The sequence below is a fragment of the Heterodontus francisci genome, chromosome 8, assembly GCF_036365525.1.
Source record: "Heterodontus francisci isolate sHetFra1 chromosome 8, sHetFra1.hap1, whole genome shotgun sequence".
Lineage (NCBI taxonomy): Eukaryota > Metazoa > Chordata > Chondrichthyes > Heterodontiformes > Heterodontidae > Heterodontus > Heterodontus francisci.
Genome location: NC_090378.1, coordinates 29,892,119 through 29,913,908, shown reverse-complemented (window position 1 = coordinate 29,913,908; position 21,790 = coordinate 29,892,119). Strand labels below are relative to the sequence as shown.

The 21,790-nt window shown below is 45.1% G+C and overlaps 1 protein-coding gene across 1 annotated transcript in view; it reads right to left on the bottom strand.

Annotated features, from left to right (window-relative positions):
• Positions 1 to 8,124: 8,124 nt before the first annotated feature.
• Positions 8,125 to 21,790, bottom strand: part of cfap57 (cilia and flagella associated protein 57) — a 127,124-nt gene continuing 113,458 nt past the window's right edge. The window contains exons 20-22 of the mRNA XM_068036881.1: positions 21,531 to 21,674; positions 16,677 to 16,812; positions 8,125 to 8,769 (exon numbers count right to left, since the gene is read on the bottom strand). Of these exons, the coding sequence (XP_067892982.1) occupies positions 8,603 to 8,769; positions 16,677 to 16,812; positions 21,531 to 21,674 (447 nt within the window). The 3' untranslated portion in view covers positions 8,125 to 8,602. The remainder of the gene's footprint in view (positions 8,770 to 16,676; positions 16,813 to 21,530; positions 21,675 to 21,790) is intronic.

Here is a 21,790-nt window from a genome sequence, read left to right as displayed (position 1 = left end):
ACTGACACTCCCTGTTGAGGCTTACACATGAACAAAAGCCATTTGGTCAAAGTACAGGGCATCTAGCAATGGGAGAATTTTAACCTTCACCATCCAGTAGAAACTAGGGCTGAGGGTGGACAGTTAAACTACCCAGCTGCAATGCTTCCAGGATCCTGATGTTTCTGGTTTTAATGGATGCATCTGTACAGGCTGCCCCCACCCCCCGCACCCCCCCCACACCCCCCCTCCACCACCCCCGCCACCAGCAACCCCCCCGCCTCACCGCCCCCCAAAGCCAGCAGTGTCCTCAATCACGTATGTTAATCAGGGTCCAATGACGTAATCAGGCCCCCAAAGCAATTTTAGCTTTAGCTCAAGCATGAAAACTGCCTCATATTTCCTGCCAGGTGAAAACCAGCATCAGGCGATTGAAGACTCCTGCTCCTATTTCTTATGATCTTATGAACGGGTCACCAACATCCTTTCCTCTCCTTCTCAATATCTGAGAAATACTGGAAACATACATTTCAAAATCCTTACTGCATTTGACCTTTATCAATGGGTTTTACTGTCTTTAAATAGTAACAAATCAGCAAACTAATTGCAATATTAAGCCTGAGTCTATCTACACTGCATTAGTATCCAAATAAAAGACTACAGTGCAAATCTGACTACAATGCTAAGTAAAATGCAGCAAATAAAATCCAGCATAATAAAATCTGAATATCCAAGTAATTAACACATTATGAGATTCTGGAATGCTTGTGCAAGCTGCCCTTCCTATTTGTACAAACTACTGTAACCTACAAGGGAGCAGAAGTAGGTGGAGTCAGAATGTAATTACAAGAGATTTACCAGAACCAAAAGTCTGGCACAAAGTGACTGAAGATTTTTGACTTTATATTTTGGGGTCAGGAGGAACTTACAAGAGTGCCTATGGATGACCAAGAGCCACCCAATTTTCGAGAGACTGGAAGCCGGTCCCTTTCTGGGCATGTTGAAGCCAGGTGGTTAAAATCTCCCTGGCCTTATAGTGCTATGGGCTGGCAGGTAGCTAACTGAACCCAGCAGGTTCCTTTCAGTAACCCACTGGCAGTTAAAATCAATGTCTTGAGGTGAGGAGAGACATGAAAATTGAAAAACACAAAAGTGCATCAAAAAACCTGGAACAGAAGCAACTTATATAAAACATAAAACAAAACGTCCCAAGGCACTTCACAGGAGCATTATAAAGCAATATTATACACCGAGCCACATAAGGAGATATTAAGGCAGATGGCCAAAGCTTTATCAAGGAGGTGGGTTTTAAGGAGTGTCTTAAAGGAAGAACGAGAGATAGAGAGGCAGAGAGGTTTACATAGAAACATAGAAAATAGGAACAGGAGTAGGCCATTCGGCCCTTCAAGTCTGCTCCGCCAATTATTATGATCATGGCTGATCATCCAACTCAGTAACCTGTTCCTGCTTTACCCCCATGTCCTTTGATCCCTTTCACCCCAAGAGCTATATCTAACTCCTTCTTGAAAACATACAATGTTTTGGCCTCAACTGCTTTCTGTGGTAGCAAATTCCACAGGCTCACCACTCTCTGTGTGAAGAAATTTCTCCTCACCTCAGTCCTTAAAGGTTTACCACATATCCTTAGACTATGACCCCTGGTTCTGGACTCCCCCACCATCGGGAACATCCTTCCTGCATCTACCCTGTCCAAGTCCTGTCAGAATTTTATAGGTTTCTTTGAGATCCCCCCTCACTCTTCTGAGCTCCAGCGAATATATTCCTAACCAACTCAGTCCCTCCTCATATGTCAGTCCTGCCATCCCAGGAATCAGTCTGGTAAACCTTCGCTGCACTTCCTCCATAGCAAGAACATCCTTCCTCAGATAGGGAGACCAAAACTGCACACAATATTCCAGGTGTGGCCTCACCAAGGCCCTGTATAATTGCAGCAAGACATCCCTGCTTCTGTACTCGAATCCTCCCGCTATGAAGGCCAAGATACCATATGCCCTTTTTACCGCCTGTTGCACCTGCATGCTTACCTTCAGTGACTGGTGTACGAGAACACCCAGGTCTCATTGCATATTTCCCTCTCTCAGTTTATTGCCATTCAGATAATCTGCCTTCCAGTTTTTGCTACCAAAGTGGATAACTTCATATTTATACTGCATCTGCCATGCATTAGCCCACTCACTCAACTTGTCCAAATCACCCTGAAGCCTCTCTGCATTCTCCTCACAACTCACCCTCCCACCCAGTTTTGTGTCATCTGCAAATTTGGTGATATTACATTTAGTTCCCTCATCCAAATCATTAATATATATTGTGTTAGGGGAGCTTAGGGCCTAGGCAGCTGAAGACATGGCCACCAATGGTGGAGCGATTAAAATCTGGGATACTCAGGATGCTAGAATTAGATGAGCGCAGATATCCTGGATGCTTGTGGGGTTGGAGGAGATTATAGAGCGAGGGAGGGGCAAGGCCATGGATGGATTTGAAAACAAGGATGAGAATTTTAAATCAAGGTGTTGCTTGACCGGGAGCCAATGTAGGTCAGCGAGCACAAGGGTAATAGAGGACTGGGACTTGGTGCGAGTTAGGACATGGGCAGCAGAGTTTTGGATTACCTGAAGTTTATGGAGGGTAGAACATGGGAGTCCAGCCAGGAGTACATTGGAATAGTCAACTCTAGAGGTAACAAAGGCATAAATGAGGGTTTCATCACCAGCTGAGGCAGGGGTGAAGTTGGGCAATGTTACAGAGGTGGAAATAGGTGGTATGAGTGATAGCACGGATACGTGGTCGAAAGCTCACCTCGGGATCATATGAGACACCAAGGTTGCGAATAGTCCGGTTTAGTGTCAGACAGTTGGCAAGAAAATGATGGAGTCAGTAATGGGAAATGGAGTTTGGAGGGGGGGACCGAAGACAATGGCTTCAGTCCTCCCAATATTTAATCGGAGGAAATTTCTGCGCATCTAGTACTGAGTGTCAGATGAGCAGTCTGATAATTCAGCAGTTGAGGAGTTGAAACGGATGTTGGTGAGGTAGAGCTGGGAATCATCAGAATGGATACGAAAACTAATGCTGTGTTTTCAGATGATGTTGCCGAGGGGCAGTATGGAGATGAGAAATAGGAGGGGGCTAAGGGTAGATCCTCTGGGGACACCAGAGGTAATGTTGTGGGAGGGGGAGGAGAAGCCATTGTAAGTGATTCTCTGGCTACAATTACATAGATAAGAATGGAATCAGGCATAATTTAAATGATTTATATATTAATAAAAATCTTGTGTGGCATATTTACTTAGTGTCCCCAAACTTTACTTTCTGTTATCATGATTTTCTGTCAAGATTTCCCATTTAGTTTTTCTGTGTCAACAGTGTAGTTACATATTCTGGCCACAAAGTGGATTTGGAGAGTAGAGTCATGAGCCATGTGTAAAGCGGTAGCTTTGGTGACCCAGCAGCCACCTTCTGGTTTGACATGGTGGCTGAAAGACCAGGGGTTAATTAACTGCTACAGAATAAAAGCATCATGACCAGATGGTGGGCATTCACCAGCATGATGGGTTGAGCGTGGACGCACACCACCTTCATTTTCACTGGTACAAGTCAGCATTGAGATGCGGTGCCTACAAAGCCACATGTGTGCAGTCGATGACATCCTGCACCATGAGGAAGCCCGCTATCCTAGCAAAACCATGTGCACGCTCCGCCTGCTTCTCTGCTGAGAGGGAACACAATGAACCTCCCCTCCTGGCATAGGCAGTATTGGACAGCAAACTAGGAAATGTTAGATATATTACCTGTTTCAGTCTGGAAGGATCTGGACAAGAAGAAATTCAGAACGACATAACCTTCACAGCCACTGTCAGTGCCATCCTTGCCCTGCTCTGAGGCTGTAGGCCCTGTTGTAAGTGGCAGCAGATGTCTGTCAGCCCCAAGCTTCATATAGAGTCACTGCTCTTGGCTTAGGTGGAGGTGAGAGAAATGCTCCCGAAAGACCCTAGGTGGATAAGACCTCCTGTTGAGAGCCCATCTCTCCTTCCACCTCCTCTCTCTATGAGCATCTTGTCCTCTTCTTGCTGCCCCTGCTGCATCTTCCCTCATGCTACTGCCCCAAGGGAAATTGCAACTATAGTACCCATGACTGGTCTGACCAGAGCCCTTGCAGTCACAACCAAGGCCTTCACCACATGCAGCACCACTCCTTCTTGACTTCACCAACTTTAACCAACTCTTCAAACCACCAAGCACTTCCACAAATTCAAACAGAGCTAGTAAAGATTAATCAGCAACAAACCTGAAAATAGTTAATGATCTCTTTAACTAGCGCTGATAGTTGGGGGACATCCTTTCTGCTACTGAATGCTGAAATCATGTTCAGCTTTGCGTGTTTAAGAGAGGACATTAGCTAGAATGGCAAGGTTGAAAATGGCAGCACTGGTGTCAAATCTGTTACATATTGACTGAGGTCACGATCTGCCTACTCTGCATTCTTCTGGTACACATTCCTAATGCCCACGATAACCCCCTCACCAAGATGGTATTTGGCGCAGGTCACACCGAAACTGCACATGTGGTGCAGAAGCCATTTTGGTACCAAAATGGCACCTGTAGCACCAAAACTATAGGTGCTATATTGCCCAATTGTCTAGCCCCAATGTTTGAATAGATCATCATTCACATAGATATTCCTGTTATGTCAGCTCCTACACCTTCTTCACTCTTTAGGCGCAAATTGTTATACAAGGATGGTTAGTACAACCACCCTACCTATGGGACTAAGCACTTTTTTAAGTAACACTATGGTGAATTCTGCAATTCTCCAACAGTTACATGTGGCGCAAATACATCAGAGAAAAGTTCCAGGGCTACTGGCAGATGGCACAGAAATATTATATTTAGTTGATTAGTTGAAATTGTTAAGCTTCAAGCTGGGCCATGTGGTTGTGAATTACTTACTAAACAATAATAAGATAGAAGAAAGAACTTACATTCACATAGCACCTTCACATCCTCAAAGCACTTCATGGCCAATTAAGTACTTTTTGAAGTGTTGTAATCACTGTTGTAATGGAGGAAACATGGCGGCCAATTTGCTCAAAGCAAGCTCCGACAAACAGCAATGTGATAGTGACCAGATATTCTGTTTTACCGATGTTGTTTGAGGGATAAGTGTCAGATAGGACACTGGGAGAACTCCAAAATAAAAGCAAAATACTGCAGATGCTGGAAATCTGACATAAAAACAGAAAGTGCTGAAAATACTCAGCAGGTCAGGCAGCATCTGTGGAGAGAGAAGTAGAGTTAACGTTTCAGGTCTATGACTTTTCATCAGAACACTAGAACTCCCCCACTTTTCTTTGAAAAGTGCCAAGGGATCTTTTACATCCACCTCAGGAGTCAGATGAGGCCTTGATTTCACGTCTCATCTGAAAGATGACACGTCCATTAACGCAGCACTCCCTCAGTACTGCATTGGAATGTTAGTCAGCCCAGTCTCTGGAGTGGGGCTTCAACCCACGACCCTTTGACTCAAAGGCGAGAGTGCTAGCAACTGAACCACAGCTGACATTTAATAAACCTGTACTTCCTAGTTCTGGCTGGCACTGAATTTTTGAAGCTCTCAAATCCAGGAGCAGGAAGTATGTACAGCCATGATCCCAACAAGAACCAATTGCTATATATGTCACCATCCAAGTCAAAGCAGCCTGCTTAATTGGCACCCCATTCAGCACCTTAAACATTCACTCCCTCTCCCACCAGCACACAGTGGCAGCAGTGTGTACCATCTGAGATGCACAGCATCAACTCACCACAGCTCCTCCGACAACACCTTTCAAACCGGTGACTTCTACCACCTAGAAAGGCAAGGGCAGCAGATGCAAAGGAACACCATCATCTACAAGTTCCCCTCTGAGACACTCACCATCCTGACTTGGAATGAAATTGCCATTGCTTTACTAGCACAAGGTCAAAATGTTGGAACTCCCTCCCTAACTGCTCTGCGGCTGTACCGATACCAGATGTACTGCAGTGGTTTAAGAAGTGGCTCACCACCACCTTCTCAAGGGCAATTAGGGATGGGAAATAAATGCTGGCCTTGCCATTGTGCCCACATCCCAAGAATGAATAAAAAAGCAAAGTGACTCCTGACAACGCAACCCAGCGCCGACATCATCAGTGTTCCCAGTTTCGCACATGTGCAGAAAGGACCCTTGCTGTCAGTATAGTGCTGTGCATGCGCAGCCTACGTCAGCACCCGGCTTGCCAGGACTAATTTGCACATCCACACGAAAACATCATTGTGTACTGCAACATCTGCTCGCAGCTCACTCCCCGCCTCGCCACTTCTCCCCTTTCGGCCGCTCGCTCCCCACTTCAACCCCTCCACCTACCTGTGGGCCACTCGCTCCGGACCTCACCACTTCTCCCCACTCTGCTCTGCCTCTGCTTCCCTGCTCCCTCCCACTTCTGCTCCCGACTCCATCCCGTTTCTGATTCCTGCTCCCTCCCGTGATTGCCGCCTCTCTTCCTTGCACGGGGAAACAGGGGAGAGAGGGAGTGACAATATAGGAAGGGGAGGGGAGGGAGCGGGGAGCAGAAGAGGGAGGGAGTGGGGAGCAGAGACAGAGCAGAGGGGATGAAGCGGTGAGGCTGGGAGCGAGTGGCCCACAGGTGGCGGTGGGTTGGGGTGCGGTGATGAAGCAGGGAGCGAGTGGCTGAGGGGGGAAAAGTGGCAAAGCATGGAGCAAGCGGCAAGCAGACGGGCACGGGAGGCAGCGGCGAGAAGTGTGATGGCAGGAGGGAGTGGGGTACTGTTGGGTGTGGGATGGAGGCGGTGATCGTAGCTACTATGGGCATTTGGGTTTCATTTGCTTTTGCTTTTGTGATAAATTGAGCAGTGCCATCATTTCTATGAATGGCTGCCAAAAATGTCGCAGTGACATTTCAGTGCATGAGACTACATTTGAGCGTGTGCAAGTACTGCGCCACCTAATGGTTGCGTTGTCAGCAAATGCAGCCATAAAACAAACAAGAACCAATTGTTATATATGTCAGGATCAAGCTGTGCCATTCTTCACGCTGTGGGGCCCAGAAGGTGGCCAGCAACTAATGCAACATGTGATTTCTTCTCAGTTTTAATGAAAATCGATTTCATTATAAAAATTGGACAAAACAAGTATAGTCCCAACAGAAGCACCAGGCTGGATTTTGTTCCCAGCCGGACGTTGGGTTCTGTGGTGGGTGGGAGGCCAGAGAATCGGAGTGGCAGCAGCCTGCCAGGAACTCGATGCTGGAATTTCTGGGCCCGATTACCCAGTGGCGGGGAAGCTCCGTGGCGGCCTTTCCGCCGCTCTGTGACAGGACCCGGGTTTGCGTATTTAAATTACATCTTTGCATTAATTAAAATGTAATCTGCAGCGATCTTACCTTCAGTTCCCGATGTTCAGCATGATGTGCGGCACTCGCACCTTCTGGAGTTATCGAGGTGGGGAGGGTTTCAACTCTGCACTATGTAGTATATGGAGGAGGGGGAGAAGGGGTCAACTCTGCACTATGTAGTATATGGAGGAGGGGGAGAAGGGGTCAACTCTGCACTATGTAGTATATGGAGGAGGGGGAGAAGGGGTCAACTCTGCACTATGTAGTATATGGAGGAGGGGGAGAAGGGGTCAACTCTGCACTATGTAGTATATGGGGGGGAAGGGGTCAACTCTACACTATGTAGTGTATGGGGGAGAGGGGGAAGGGGTCAACCTTGCACCAAGTTGTGCTGTTTTCAGGGATGGCAGCCTTTTAAAAATGGCGTCAGCACCTGCGCCTTCATCAGGTGATGCCATGAACAGCGTCGCCGTGGCCGCCCCTGCCACGTGATTGGGAGGTGGTGCAGGTTGGCCGTTGTGCATGTGCTAAGTAGCCGCCAGACACAAGTTCGCGGTGGCATGGGGCCCATGCGTGGCGGCCACCATTTCCTTCAGAAACGCCGGTGGGAGAACAAGATCCAGCCCACCATGTCTTAATATATAAAAGCCTAGAAAGTAACTATTTGAAAGTGTACAGATTCCACCAGAGGGAACTGGTGAGCAGGTACAGACATCGACAGACAGAACCAGTAATGCATGCAATCTCTGGTTGCTTTAATTTGTTGATAAATATTGACCCTAACCTTCACAATTATTCACTGTGCTGCACCTAGCCGTTTCTGCGATTGTTACAAGTGCATAGATTACATCCGGCTTTTCTATCTTCTAATCAAAAATGATAAAATTCTCTTAATACAGGTCTAATTTGCTTAACATAACAGATCAAATTTGCTTAAAGGAACAATCTAATTTGAACAAGTAAGTGAAGTATCCTACTGTTTGGGGAACAATTTTGCTTAATGAAACACAGATAAGGAAAAAGTGAATAATATACCCTTAAAGCACTGGTCACTTCATTGTTCTGAAACAGATTGGAATTATTCAGCAGACAAGCAATTTTTGAAAGGAGGGAATAAACTGACTGACTTGATATTAAGCACAACTCATCAGAAATTGTGTTGGCAGTTTATTGTGTGCACATGAGGGAAGAAGTACGTGTGCACTGGTTTCTCGCATATTTGAAATGTTCATTAAATAGTAAGTGCAGGTAATATTCCAACAGATTGCTGCTGGCCTTCCCCCTGTGTCTGAATTTGTTCCCGAAGTTGTTTAATTTCCAGTCGCTGGTGTTCAATAATCCCTTCTGTCTCATGATCAAAATTAAGGCGCGAAACTGCACCACTCCGTGAGCAGTTATCTGGGAAAAGAAAACAAAATAGATACATTTGTTTCTTTATCCAATACACAGATATTGAACTGTTCCACTATACAGAGAAACAAATATACGTTTGCCCCTTGTATTAAGGTGACTGAAAGAGAGAAAATACTTGCATTTATACAGCACCTTTCACAACCTCAGGACATCGCAAAGCACTTTACAGTCAATTTAGTACTTTTTGAAGTGTAGTCACTGTCGTAATGTCAGAAATGTGCAGCCAATTTACGCTCATCAAGGTCTAGCAAACAGCAAGGTGATAATGACCAGATAATCTGTTTATAGTAATGTTGATTGAGAGGTAAATGTTGGTCAGGGCTCTTCTGTTCTTTGAAATAGTGCCATGGGATTCTTTTAAGTCCATCTGAGAGAGCAGACAGGGCCTTGGCTTAATGTCTCATCCAAAAGACAGCATGTCCACCACTCCAGCTCCCTCAGTACTGCACTGAAGTTCCAGCCTAAAATTTTGTGCTCAACTCTCTGGAGTTGAACTTAAACCCACAACCTTTTGACTTAGAAGCAAGAGTGCTACCGACAGAGCATACGAATCATCAGAGGTGTCTCAGGCGAAAAGCACCAGCCATGCGGGAGAACTCAGCATCATGACTATCTGTCATCACTGGGACATGCCATGAGGTTGTTTTCTGAGGTGTCGTTGTATTGCTTCCTCTGCCTGCCATGGGAATGCTCACAAAACATCTGCTTTGAAAATAAAAACAAAATACTGCAGATGCTGGAAATCTGAAATAAAAACAGAAAGTGCTGGAAATACTCAGCAGGTCTGGCAGTATCTGTGGAGACAGAAATAGAGTTAATATTTTAGGTCTGTGGCTTTTCAATCAGAACCATTCTGATGAAAGGTCACAGACCTGAAACATTAACTCTGCTTCTCCCTCCACAGATACTGCCAGACCTGCTGAGTATTTCCAGCACTTTCTGTTTTTATCTGCTTTAAAAATCTACTTTCTGATATCTGAACTCTTACTAAGTTATTATTTTGATGACGGTTTCAGTGGCTTGTGACAGGATTTAGGAGTTTACGCTCTTATCCTGCCATTCGAAGCACAGCATCGATTGCAAATGGCCCATGTGGAATTTATCAAAGTCCTGCAGCACATGCAAGTCTTGTAGCTGCACAACAGTTGAAACTATTACTGTATTGTTCTGATGAAAGGTCATAGACCTGGAATGTTAACTTCGTTTCTCTCTCCACAGATGCTGCCAGTTATTTCCAGCACTTTCTGTTTTTATTTCAGATTTCCACCATCTGCAGTATTTTGTTTTTATATTATAGTATTGTAGGCCTTCCATTTGCTCTTCAAGGTGATGCCATACATATTCTTAAGCATGCTCATATGTTAAGATCACTTCATGTACACATGCTTTTGATGCTCGATCGATGAGTGCAATGCTGGAGAGCTGACTTTACAGAAAGATAGCTTATCTGACAGGGTCTTTATTATTCAGTTCTGAAGAAGCTTCCATGTTCTGCTGGACTGAGCCTGGTCATCAACTCAGACATAGGGGCAACAAAACAAAAATTACAGAATGATAGTGGCCCTTTAGAACCTTTGATGTAATTGATGCTTCATCTACATGACTATCGCCTTCTACTGCAATCTCAGAAAAAATGAACAAACAAACCGTGAAGCAAATCCAACATGGAAAAGAATCTTGATAAGCAGAGGCTGTTTCAGATTCAAGGAAAAAAATCTAACAAATAGATAATCTTTCTACTTTCTTTTTCATCTACTTCTTAATTCTGACTAAGTAGTTGTTTATCTTTGGGTGATGCCATCTCATTTTACGGTGAACTAAGATTGCTAAAATACAGATAAAATGTACAGTCAACTACAAACAATATAGCTCCTTTACAATGGCCGTGTCCAGACATCAATTTGAAATTCATCCAAGATGTCACCACTGACTCTGTAGAATGACTGGATCATGCTAAATACTAAGAGTGAAGAACACATGCTACCATTCAGCTTGCCAATCCTAGTTTACAGACACCTTTTCCAAATAACCCAGGCCAGTAACTTACAAAATGTTGATGAGACTTGTCTAGGGACTTGGTATAGTCACACATTCCCAGCTATCCACATAATGGGAATGGTACACAAGAATGAAACCACGGATAAAAGTCAGGAATTCCTTCCTTTTGATGCAGATAAGTTAGGGCGGAATTTTCAAATGATAGTCCCAACCAAAATGCCAGGACTTGCAGCAGGTCAGTAATCTGCTAGAATCTGCAGTGGGCTTTGCTTTTTAACTTAGCCACAGCATTGGCATCCCGCTTCCGGTTCTCCCGATGAATCAGAGGGGTGGGCAGGATGACTTGCCGAATCTGTCAAAGGAATGACTTCTAATTAAAAAGACCTCAGCATGGGTCAGAATGGTTGACCTGGACATGCATTCATGAGGCTGCGGCAACCACAGGAATCGAGTGGAGACTGGGAAGACTGCATTCGTCAGCCCTCCACCCGTCACCACTCACCCCGGATCTCTCAGTCTTACCTGGAGGTTCTGCTGCGGAATCTGAGGGACTGCAGTGAGGTGATGTGACGAACACGCGAGGGACTGCAGTGAGGTGATGGGATGAAGAGGCCAGCCTCTCAAACAAAGCAGGCATGCATTGAAGAGGCCAAGGATGTTAGCAACAGGAGTGTGGTCCCTCCAACCTGGGGACAGTGCTCCAAGAGGATCAAGGACCTTAAGAGGGCAGGAAAGATGAGTGGCATAAACCTTTCAGGTGACAAAACCAACCCCCACCCCACCCCGCAACTCTGACTTTCCCAGCATTCTCCTGCACAACCTGAGGCCAACACACCTTGCAGCTCCACTAATTCCTCTCTCTCCAGGCACCTCCTCACATCCCCATCTGTACAGCCAATACTCACAGTCATCCTATTGCTCTCTCATGCCTTACAGTCACCTTGCACAAATATTGATTTTCCCTGCTCTCCACACAATTCATTTCTAACACTTGTAACTCTCTGCTTTCTCTCCTTGCAGGAGAAAAGAGCGCACAATTTCAGGGAGAGGCAGAGACCTGTGGGCGAGGGCAGTGGCCTTCAGTGATGGTCACTTTGACAGTCACAGTGAAGGAGGTCTTGTTCCAGGAGGCTGCAGACGTCAGCGACAACTTGTCATGAAAGCCTGAGCCGCCTGAGGCACTAGTGCTCACACATTTTGACAAAGCTGTTCCTCTGTTGGGGGTCTCGTCTCCTCGGAGTTGGCATGTGGCTGAGAAGAATGCAGTGATGCTGTTGCCAGTCTTGCCTCTGCTGTTCCTGGTGCTGTTGGTGTTGCTGGTGCTGCTCCTCTTGTTCTTCATCAGAGGTCCAGGCTACTGCTGCATAGGTTGCTCCCATGCTGCAGTGAAGGCTGACAGCAAGAAATTTGAGGTGAAGGCGAGTATACTCCAAAGCACTTGAAAATATCACCAAAAAATTGAAATTGACACTCAATATAGTGATTTCAGGCAGCAAGCACAAGCTTTTCTTCGTGGCTGACCACAAGCTTAGTGATTTCAGTCTTTAAAGTCTTCCCAGCATGTCAATTTCATTAACCTAGCACTCCCCATGTGCTCTCACCTCGTGGACCCTGGCGAGATGCAGAGAGCTTGAGGAAACCGTGGCGCTGGCTGTTAAAGCCAGAATGCAGGGTTAAAGTGAAACTTAAAGACATACTTGAACATTTTGACAAAGCAGCCCGCTTGATTGGCACCCCATCTACAAACATTCACTCCCTCCACCATCGACGCACAGTAGCAGCAGTATGTACCATCTACAAGATGCACTGCAGCAATGCACCAAGGCTCCTTAGACAGCACCTTCCAAACCCACGACCTCTACCAACAAGAAGGACAAGGGCAGCAAATACATGGGAACACCACCAGCTGCAAGTTCCCCTCCAAGTTATACACCATCCTGATTTGGAACTATATCGCCGTTCCTTCACTGTCGCTGGGTCAAAATCCTGGAACTCCCTTCCTAACAGCACTGTGGGTATACCTACCCCAAATGGACTGCAACGGTTCAAGAAGGCAGCTCACCACCACCTTCTCAAGGGCAATTAGGGATGGGCAATAAATGCTGGCCTGGCCAGTGACGCCCACATCCCATGAATGAATAAAAAAAAAATTACTTTCCCGACAGCTGTACAGGGGTTCCCCGCTCACCGCCAAACCCACCCAGAACGAACCTGAAAGTTGTTGGCATGATGTCAGGTTTCCGACCTGAAGGCACGTTTGAGGGCTTTAACCCCTTGCCTGCACCCATTCCCACTGTTAGTTGTATATTAATTGTGTTTAATTGTATGCAGGTGGTGGGCATTAACTAGGCATTCACTCTAGCCCCTATTAACAGATACAGACTAAAACTGCGGTTGTTGGATTAGAAGGTGTATACTAGTAATGTGTAACATTTTAGATTTAGATTTAGAGATACAGCACTGAAACAGGCCCTTCAGCCCACCGAGTCTGTGCCGACCATTAACCACCCATTCATACTAATCCTACACTAATCCCATATTCCTACCACATCCCCACCTGTTCCTATATTTCCCTACCACCTACCTATACTAGGGGCAATTTTTATAATGGCCAGTTTACCTATCAACCTGCAAGTCTTTTGGCTGTGGGAGGAAACCGGAACACCCGGAAGAAACCCATGCAGACACAGGGAGAACTTGCAAACTCCACACAGGCAATACCCAGAATTGAACCCGGGTTGCTGGAGCTGTGAGGCTGCGGTGCTAACCACTGTGCCACTGGGCCGCCCTAAATAAATATAAAAGTGTGAAAAGATTGGCTCCAGTTCTATCCTTCACCAACTAGCTTTCTGGAATAGAACACCTCCCCTTGCGAGTTAAAATTCTGTCCACTGTGTCAATTACTCTTTTCAGAAAAACAAAAAGGCTGGTACATGTTAATAAAAGCATAGTGCCAGTTTTTGTAGGAAACAATGGAAAAGAATTTCCACAGGGGTTCTCCCAATCATCTGTTGTAACTTTGGTAGAGTGGAATGGAGATCTTGGAAAAATGGCATCATTAAAGTGGATGATCAGAAGAATCCCCATGGAAATTCACCCCCAATATTTTAAGCAAAAAAAAAAGAAACTCACATAAAGGGACAGACTTTTCCAGTCAGGAAAATTGACCATGGAGAAGCAGAAGCTCATAAGGGAGCCGATCCAATTTTCTGTCCATTTGAATTAATAGGCAAGAAATTGTGTTGGTCTCCCTTATTGGTGTGACCTCCTCTCTGCCTGATTTTCTTGTATACACTTGGCCTAGGAGATTCAATAGCCCCAGGTGCAAGACCAGGAAAACTATCTCAAAATCTTTTAGTAAGGTTCAATGGGTTTGGTTTTGAAATATAATTGGTCTGTTTCAAGTCAATAACATACTTGACCTTGTCCTCACCAATCTGCCTGCCGCAGATGCTTCTGTCCATGACTGTACTGGTAGGAGTGACCACCACACAGTCCTTGTGGAGACGAAGTCCCACCTTCACATTGAGGATACCATCCATCGTGTTGTGTGGCACTATAACCGTGCTAAATGGAATAGATTTCGAACAGATCTAGCAATGCGAAACTGGGCATCCATGAGGCGCTGTGGGCCATCAGCAGCAGCAGACTTGTACTCAACCACAATCTGTAACCTCATGGCCTGGCATATCCCCCACTCTACCATTACCATCAAGCCAGGAGACCAACCCTGGTTCAATGAAGAGTGCAGGAGGGCATGCCAGGAGCAGTACCAGGCATACCTCAAAATGAGGTGTCAACCTGGTGAAGCTACAACCCAGGACTACTTGCATGCCAAACTGCATAAGCAGCATGCAATAGACAGAGCTAAGCGATCCCATATCTCATGGATCAGATCTAAGCTCTGCAGTCCTGCCACATCCAATCGTGAATGGTGGTGGACAATTAAACAACTAACTGGAGGAGGTGGCTCCACAACTATCCCCATCCTCAATGATGGGTGAGTCCAGCACATCAGTGAGAAAGATAAGGCTGAAGCATTTGCAACAATCTTCAGGCAGAAGTGCCGAGTTGATGATCCATCTCGGCCACCTCCTGAAGTCCCCAGCATAACAGATGCCAGACTTCAGCCAATTCAATTCACTCCGTGTGATGTCAAGAAATGACTGAAGGCACTGGATACTGCAAAGGCCTGACAATATTCTGGTAATAGTACTGAAGACCTGTGCTCCAGAACTTGCTGCACCCCTAGCCAGGCTGTTCCAGTATAGCTACAACACTGGCATCTACCTGGCAATGTGGAAAATTGCCCAGGTATGTCCTGTACACAAAAAGCAGGACAAGTCCAACCCAGCCAATTACTGCCCCATCAGTCTACTCTCAATCATCAGTAAAGTGATGGAAGGTGTTCTCAACAGTGCCAACAAGCAGCACTTGCTTAGCAATAACCTGCTCAGTGATGCTCAGTTTGAGTTCCGTCAGGGCCACTCAGCTCCTGACCTCATTACAGCCTTTGTTCAAACATGGAACAAAAGAGCTGAACTCAAGAGGTGAGGCGAGAGTGACTGCCCTTGACACCAAGGCAGCATTTGACCGACTATGGCATCAAGGAGCCTTAACAAAACTGGAGTCAATGGGAATCAGGGGGAAAACTCTCTGCTGGTTGGAGTCATACCTAGCGCAAAAGAAGATGGCTGTGGTTGTTGGAGGTCAATCATCTGAGCTCCAGGGCATCACTGCAGGAGTTCCTCAAGCGAGTGTCCTAGGCCCAACCATCTTCAGCTGCTTCATCAATGACCTTCCTTCAATCATAAGGTCAGAAGTGGGGATGTTCGCTGATGTTTGCACAATGTTCAGCACCATTCACGACTCCTCAAACACTGAAGCAGTCCATGTAGAAATGCAGAAAGACCTGGACAACATCCAGGCTTGGGCTGATAAGTGGCAAGTAACATTCGCGCCACACAAATGCCAGGCAATGACCATCTCCAACAAGAGAGTATCTAACCATCTCCCCTTGACATTCAATGGCATTACCATCGCTGAATCCCCCACTATCAACATCCTAGGGGCTACCACTGATCAGAAACTGAACTGGAGTAGCCATATAAATACCGTGGCTACAACAGCAGGTCAGAGGCTAGGAATTCTGCGGCAAGTAACTCACCTCCTGACTCCCCAAAGCCTGTCCACCATCTACAAGGTACAGGTCAGGAGTGTGATGGAATACTCTCCACTTGCCTGGATGGGTGCAGCTCCAACAACACTCAAGAAGCTTGACACCATCCAGAACAAAGCATTCTGCTTGATTGGCACACCATCCACGAACATTGACTCCCTCCACCACCGACGCACAGTGGCAGCAGTGTGTACCATCTACAAGATGCACTGCAGCAAAGCACCAAGGCTCCTTAGACAGCACCTGCCAAACCTGCGACCTCTACCACCTCGAAGGACAAGAGCAACAGATGCATGGGAACACCATCACCTGCAAGTTCCCATCCAAGCCACACACCATCCTGACTTGGAACTATGTCGCCATTCTTTCACTGTCGCTGGGTCAAAATCCTGGAACTCCCTTCCTAACAGCACTGTGGGTGTACCTACCTCACATGGACTGCAGCGGTTCAAGAAGGCAGCTCACCACCTCCTTCTCAAGGGCAATTAGGGATGGGCAATAACTGCTGGCATAGCCAGTGACGCCTACATCCCATGAATGAATAAAAAAAAAATGTCAAATGAAGACTGGTCTGAATACTGGTCTATATGATTCTAATTCAAAAAAAAACCAAGATTGGTTCATGGAGATCTTACACATGGATAAGAGCTTCGGTATATCCCAATCTTCCTTTTTCTGCTTCTCTGTGAATTACAGGTGAGATTGAAATTTTTACCTTTAAATTCAACAGCACATGGTTTCTTGTTCTTCTTAATGGTTCCAAGAGCTACTTCCAGATCATGTACCTTGATTCGAGAAACCTTCAATTCATGCCGCAGGTCATTAATCTCCTTAATTAGAGCAACATTTTCCTGAGAAAGGAAAAAGACTTGGGTTAGAAATTGATTTAAGAGGTTATTAACTAAAACAAATAGCAGAGCACAAATTATTACAATACTCTGCCTCAAAAATGATGAAGGAACCCAATGGTGCAACAACACCCAGTTTGATGTTTAAGGCATGAACTCCTAAGTTTCCAGTCATTCCTTATTTCTGGTCAAACCGGGGACTATGGGGTCGACTTTGGTGTTGCATGTAAATAAGGTGAGCAGTGAGTAGCAACAACTTGGAGGAGTCATTTGATCTATTTTGGTTTGAGATCCTTACTATAATGTGCTCAGCGAGCTGCCACTGAATCGTGCACCCCCTATAGTCACCTTGCCATTCAGGTTGTGGAAACTTGGGTCGGATGGTTGATTGTGAAAGGCCTCAGCACCTTTTATAGGGGAGGGGTTGAAGCATCGGGAGTGGAAAAAACGTCAAAGCAGTAGACAGCATTTTGTACAGCATGTGATACAGTAGTAGGCATATTAAATTTGAAAGCCTTCAAGGCTCAAGATCCATAAGTGACTGCCATAAAAATGCCCTGTAAACCTCCAACCACTGCCTGAGACAATGGCTGGAGACCACGTTTCTAGCTGGGGGGGGTGGTTTGCTGAAAGTAATAGCTTCGGTCTTCCCAATGTTTAATAGGTGGAAATTGCAGCTCATCAAAGACTGGATATTGGACAAACAGTTTGACAAAACAAATAAGGGGCTATATTAATGATGATCAATAATTATAATAGTCTTGTCATTCAGAATGATCTTTCACCTTTTAAAATTCTATGTTTTGCATTGAAATAAACTGGTAATCTAATTTACTTTCAGGCCCTCCTGTCAACATTTCTTTTAGTTGCTATCTTACACAACAACTTGTATTTAAGTAGAAAAAAGTGACAAAACATCTTAAGGTGCTTCACAGAGGCAAAATCAGTCAAAAATAGATACAGAAACACAGAAGGAGATATTAGGAGTGATCAAAAGTTTGGCCAAAGAGATGGGTTTTAAGAAGGCCGATAAAAGAGGAGTGAGAGGTGTAAGTGCAGAGCGGCTCATGAAGAGAATCCCAGAACATGTCTTCCAATGAAGGGGCAGAAAGTGGGGATCACACAAAAAGCAGTATCAGAAGAAAAAAGTGTTTGAAGGGGTTGTAGGACTGGAAGAGCTTACAGAGATATGGAAGTGTAAAGAAATGAAAAGGTTTTAATACAAGGATGAGAGTTTTAAATTTGAGGCATTGGGGAGCCAATATAAGTCAGCAAGCAAGGACAGGGGTGATGAGCGAATGGGACTTGGTGCACGATAGGATACAGGCAGCAGAGTTTTAGACAAACAAAACTTTACAGAGGGTGGGAAATGCAATCCCCATCAAGAGAGCATGGGAATAATCAAGTCTGGAGCGCAAAAGGTATAGATGAGGGTATGAGCAGCAGATGGGTTGAGGCAGGATGGGTGATATTACAGAGGTGGAAGTAGGCAGTCTACATGATAGAAGGTATATGGGGTCACAAGTGGAGCTCTGGGTCAAATAGGATGCTGAGGCTGCAAGCAGTCTGGTTCAGCTTGAGACAATGGCTGGAGATCACGTTTGTAGCTCGGGGGGTGGTTTGCTGATGATAATAGCTTCAGTCTTCCCAATGTTTAATAGGAGGAAATTGCAGCTTATCAAAGACTGGATATTGGACAAACAGTTTGACAAAACAAATGCAGTGGTTGGAGGTTTACAGGGTATTTTTATGGCAGTTTCAAATTTAATATGCCTACTACTGTATCACATGCTGTACAAAATGCTGTCTACTGCTTTGACGTTTTTTCCACTCCCGATGCTTCAACCCCTCCCCTATAAAAGGTGCTGAGGCCTTTCACAATCAACCATCCGACCCAAGTTTCCACAACCTGAATGGTAAGGTGACTATAGGGGGCGCACGTTTCAGTGGCAGCTCGCTGAGCACATTATAGTAAGGATCTGAAACCAAAATAGATCAGGTCCCCACAAAAGACTCCTCCAAGTTGTTGCTACCCACTGCTCACCTTATTTACATGCAACACCAAAGTCGTCCCCATAGTCTCAGAGTACAGGTCTAGATTATTTCACATCTCCCTTCTACAGAGGGACTTCTAACTGAAATGCTCCCAGCACAAGAGGAAGATTTTCTTCTTGTGTTCAAGTGTAAATAATTTGGGCCAAGTGCAATAGAGGAAAACTACATAGGGAGGATCATAAACCCATAATGGACCCCACCCAATTTTCCATCTATTAATTTAAGTTGATGGTAAATTAGATAAGCTCTTTTAACAGCTGTGCAATTCTTGCTGTCACATTTTCCTTTGTGTTTATCCATGTAATTATTTATGTCCAAGTACAAAAGAGGAAAATCCATCCAATGTGAAAGAGCACAACAAGATGCATCACACTTTGGTACATGCAATTCATCTATGGATTAATGGTCAGATCTAGGACTGCTGATCCAGTTTTATATAATTTACTGGATTATTTAATCAGTACTTCAACATAATGATGTTGATGCTGAATTTTCCATGTGCTGCATATAAAAAAAACATGCAAAGCTCTGCCATTCTGAGATCATTGATGGAGTTCATATGATGTAAAATCTATGACCTGACGAAAGCTACAGAGGAATCAGACATGCCCAAAAGATGTTTTTAAATTATGTGATTGTAAAGTAAAAGTAATAGCCATTCAATGATGCAACTCACCTTGTTCCACTCCTCTCGCCTCTCATTTAAAATCCTTCTTCTCTACTGCCTGTCCCAGTACCATGCCAGTTTTCTCAACGAGCTATCTTCACGGCTTTCCTCCCTCAGCCTCTGCACCGAGCAACTTCTCATTCTACTTGATTTCAATCTCTATCTCAATTCATCATGTTCACTCTCCTCTGAGTTTACTGCCCTCCTATCCTCCCTTAATTTCTTCTCCATGTGATCTCCCCAAACCATATTCACAGCCACCCCTTTGACCTTGCCATTTCAAGTGGCCTCGCTATTCCCATAGTATGAATCACAGATAAGACCATGTCCGATCAGTTCCTTGTATAGATCTCCACCCACATCCTGCTTCCCCCTCCAAACCCTACTTCCTTCTGTATTCACCCCTGGGAAAAACTCTTCCTCAATTTATTTACAAGTGCACTTCACCACAACATTTCTGCACCTACCAATCTGCTCAACCACATCCTCATTCCACCTTCGATGCCCCGTTAAAACCATTACTCTCTCTCATCCTGCCCGTCCTCCTGGTACGGCCCTCATCTGTGCTTCCTTTAGACCAAGGTTTGCAGATTTGAATAGATATGGCGTACAACAGGTTTAGTCATTCACTACCAGATCTGGCTAGACCACATAAAGCACTAATGGGTCCTGCTCTCATCTGTGAAAACTGCTTATTATTCCAGGATCATCCCGGAATACAAAGGTAACCCCTGACTTCTTTTCTCACAAATGACATGCTGTGTGACAGTGACAAAGGTGAACTATCCTTCCTTGTCCTTCTTGGCCTTTGACACAGTTGATCATACCATCCTCCTCCAATGCCTCTCCACCATTGTCCAGCTGGGTGGGAGTGCACTCATCTGGTTCCATTCTTACCTATCTAATTGTAGGCAGAGAATCACCATCCAGACCTTTTCTTCCCATTCCCACACTGTTGCCTCTGGTGTCCCCTAATGAACTATCCTTGGCCCCCTTCTTATTTCTCAGCTACATGCTGCCCCTCAGGGACATCATCTGAAAACGCAATGTCAGTTTTCACATGTACACTAATAAATGCAGTTTTACCTCACCACCACCTCTCTCGACCCCTCCACTGTCTCTAACTCATTAGACTGCTTGTCCGACATTCAGTATTGGATGAGCAGAAATTTCCTCCAATTAAATACTGGGAAGACTGAAGCCATTATTTTCAATCCCTGTCACAAACACAGCTCCCTCGCCGCTGACTTCATTTCTCTCTGAGGCTGAACCAGACTGTTTGCAACCTCGGTGTCATATTTGACCCTGAGATGGGCTTTGAACCACATATCAACTCTGTAATTCAGACTGCTTGTTCCTACCTTCATAACATCGCCGAACTCTTCTGCTGCTGAAACTTTTATCTATGGCTTTGTTACCTCCAGACTTGACTATTCTAATGCACACATGGCATGTCTTCCATTGTTCTACTCTCTGTAAACTTATGGTCATCCAAAACTCTGCTGCCCGTGCCTTAACTTGCATCAAATCCCACTCACCTATCACCCCTATGCTCGCTGACCTATACTTGCTCCCGATTAAGCAACGCCTCGATTTTAAAATTCTCATCCTTGTTTCCAAGTCCCTCCATGGCCTTGCCACTCCCTATCTCTGTAATCTCCTCCAGCCCTGCAAACCTCCGAGATATGTACAGTCCTCTAATTCTGGCCTCTTGAGAATCCCTGATTTTAATCACTACTCCAATTGATGGCCATGCCTTCAGTTGCCTAGGCCCTAAGCTCTGGAAACCCCTCTCTAAACCTCGCCACCTCTTTACTTCACTTTCATCCATTAAGACACTCCTTAAACCCTTTGACCAAGCTTTTGGTCACCTGTCCTCAAATCTCCTTACATGACTCAGCCACATTTTGCTACATAATGCTCCTGTGAAGCTCCTTGGGAAGTTTTCTTCTGTTGAAGGTGCGATATAAACACAAGTTGTTGTTGCTGAATCTCCTACCTGCATAATATGGACATTGTCAGCACGGTGAATCTCTGTATCCTTCAATAGCTTTTTCTGTAGTGTTGCAATGCTTTTCTCCAGGTGATTTCTTTGCCGTCCAAACTCTCGCTGAATGTCTGAATCAACAGTCGCAATTTCAAGCTAGTAAATAGAATAGAGTTAAATATAAATGAACAGTTAATTCATTTGAACTGCTAAGTAAATTGGATTTACCTGAACTCTGACCTCCATGAATTGAAAATCAGGTTTTCTCAGGT